At 53.8% G+C, this 2,793-nt stretch overlaps 1 protein-coding gene across 1 annotated transcript; it reads left to right on the forward strand.

Annotated features, from left to right (window-relative positions):
* Positions 1–4: 4 nt before the first annotated feature.
* On the forward strand, positions 5–2,463 carry PPAPDC2 (phosphatidic acid phosphatase type 2 domain containing 2; the record flags this gene model as incomplete). The annotated part of the gene is made up of 2 exons (XM_010077613.1): positions 5–181; positions 2,093–2,463. Coding segments are annotated over 2 exons (548 nt in total), but the record flags the coding sequence as incomplete, so codon positions are not given.
* Between the last annotated feature and the right edge of the window lie 330 nt (positions 2,464–2,793).

Consider the following 2,793-nt stretch of genomic DNA (forward strand, 5'->3'; position numbering starts at 1 on the left):
TGGGCCTCCAAGCGCCTGGGCGTCTGCGCTGGAGAGGGCTCGGCCTGGGGCAGCGCGCGGCCCCTCATGAAGGTCATCGAGGTTTCGGGGCACGGCATCCCCTGGCTGCTCGGGACCTTCTACGGGCTCTGCCAGAGCGACAGCTCCGCAGCCAGGGAGGTGCTGCTCAACCTGCTCTTCGGTGAGGCTGGGGGCTCACCCGGGGGCTCACCCAGGGGCTCTGCAGGCGGGGGCTGGCTGGAGCCCAGGGGGGAGGATGGGATCAGAAGGATGGGGCAGAGCTGAGTAACCTCAGCCTCCTACAGCCCCGAGGAGCCAGCTGATTTTGAGTAACTGCTGCAGGCTCCTCTGGGGTGCCCAGTACCAGGGCAAGTAACCCCCCAGCTGGAGAGCATGGTGGCATGGGTACAGCTCCCCTGTCACAGGTCCAGACACGCACCGTGAAACTCCTGACAGCTACGCTGCTCCTGCAGTTGTAGAAAACTTTTGGGGAAGCTGAACTCTCTTTCAGTTCTCCACCTTATCAGAAAAGCATATTCCAGGCACAGCTTCCTAGTGTTGCCACACCAGCCCTTTCCCTGAAACACTGCCCTGGCACACAGACAGCTGTGGCCTTGGGCCCCACGCAGGCAGGACCCGTATGGATTGATCTGTGTCAGCCACTGAGGAAACCTGCTTTAAAGCATGCATTTTGATCTTGCATGGGATAATATTCCACTACCATCACCCCCAGCATCATGTCCTACTAGGTATACTTCGATTCTTATTTTTTTGCTCATTTAGAAACTGTAATAGCTCCACAGCATCCATCAAATCTTTTCAGATTCCTAGTTCTTACACTTTAAGTTGCAAATAATTGGTATCTCACACTTTTCATTTGAATCTAAATTTGCTTGGTGGGAAACGTATGGTTTTGTGCACCTTTTTCGTCTGTCAGCACATGGTTAAAGTACAGGCTCACAGCAGAGCTCTGGGAAGGGACATGGGGGACTCCGACCTAACCTCTGCTCTGAGTGAGGAGGTGTCCCAGTACCAGGGCCCTGCTTGGCCCTCAGTGCCCCAGGCCAAGGCCACCCACATCTCTGGGACACTGTCCCAGGGTTGCAGCACCCATACAGGGAAGGAATTTTCCCCAATTTCCAAGTTGAATCTTCCAAACCATATGGGGAAGAAAAAAAAAAAAAAAAGCAATTGAACTAGTTTTATCTATGAAAAAAATATTTGTTCTTAAATGATTAACCAAAGGGAATGAACTGAAGGGACTGAAAGATTTGGTGCCCAGAAAGAAGCCTTAGGACAAGCAGAAATCAGTCCCTCACACAAGACTTCCTTGGAAGAAGTAGCTCTGGCTGCGAGTGCTGCACTAGTGGAGCTAACGGGGATGGAGAAAGCACCCACCGCCCTACGTGAGAAGCTGCTCTTGCCAAATACTGGCTGTGCTTCACCTCCAACTTCTACCACAACAGCCTTTAGCTGGCATCATTTAAATCATTTGCTCAGCTCTTGAAAACCAAAGTGTGGTTAACTTTGTGGCATTAATCCCCCCGGAGCAGGGAGAAGCCAGACCACAGGAGCCCTGGCAGCACCACACGAGCTCAAGCCCCTCACCATGAGCTGTGGCTGAGTGGTTGAAGAGGGTTGATCATTCACCCAGCCAGGAGGGCAGGGGGGAATATCAACCCCTCTGTTGCTTTCAGATTAAAGGTCAATTTGAAGCCAGAGTCATGGTGAGATAAGATTTTTACACAGAAAGAAAAACTCCTGGGTGCGAGCCAGGCCAAGCCCTGTTGCTGGCTGTGGCAGGCAGAGGGTCTGGCATTGCACAAGGGCTGCATCCAGCAAGAGCAGAGATTTAAAACGTGCTTGTTGGAGAAGGGCAGGCACTGGATAAATGCCACGCTCTCCATACCCAAGCATTGGAGCCATGGGAAATACTGTTGCCTCTTAGCAGGTTTTGGCAGCCCAGTGCTTGCTGTCTTAGCTAATGGCTTTCCTTTGATTCTTGCCTTGTTTTCCATGGTGAGAAAAAAAAAAAACAACCAACAAGTAACAGAAAAACAAACTTTGCTTACCCAGTGTTTCTGTCTCCTAGCGTTGGTGCTGGATCTCGTGCTGGTGGCAGTGGTGAAAGGGCTTGTCAGGCGGCAGCGGCCCAGCCACAACAAGATGGACATGTTCGTCACCATCTCAGTGGACAAGTACTCCTTCCCCTCAGGACACGCGACCAGAGCCGCCCTGGTCTGCCGCTTCGTCTTGCACCACCTGGTGCTTGCCGTCCCGCTGCGGGTCCTCGTGGTGCTCTGGGCTCTCATCGTCGGCGTTTCGAGGGTCATGCTGGGCAGGCACAACGTGACGGACGTGCTCTTCGGTTTGCTGCTGGGCTACGCGCTGTACAGCGTGGTAGAGTACTGCTGGCTGTCCCCGCTCAGCGCACCCACCCTCTTTGCGCTCTGGAGCCATTGACGGCTGCGTCCCTCCCAAAGGATGAGGCATGCACCTGGTTTTCCTAAGCATGCACAGGGAGGGGATACTGGGACTTGAACTTACATACTAAACCCCGTCTATCCAGCCAAGACTTCAACACTAACGGGCTGCAGGCTTCTGGGCCCACGCATAGATGTTTGGTGCTGTCCTGCCCTCCTGATGGGCTGGCAGGCAGGGTGTGTACTGGCCAAGCAGCTGCACTGACCGTTCTCCCATGAAAAACCCGTCCTTGCAGAGCCCAAGGAGGGCTCAGCACGTTCATCCGGCAGCTCACTGCTGATACTGTGAATCGGCTTGCCCTCGCTGGGA

This window comes from Pterocles gutturalis, unplaced genomic scaffold (assembly GCF_000699245.1).
Source record: "Pterocles gutturalis isolate BGI_N339 unplaced genomic scaffold, ASM69924v1 scaffold4918, whole genome shotgun sequence".
NCBI classification, from domain to species: domain Eukaryota; kingdom Metazoa; phylum Chordata; class Aves; order Pterocliformes; family Pteroclidae; genus Pterocles; species Pterocles gutturalis.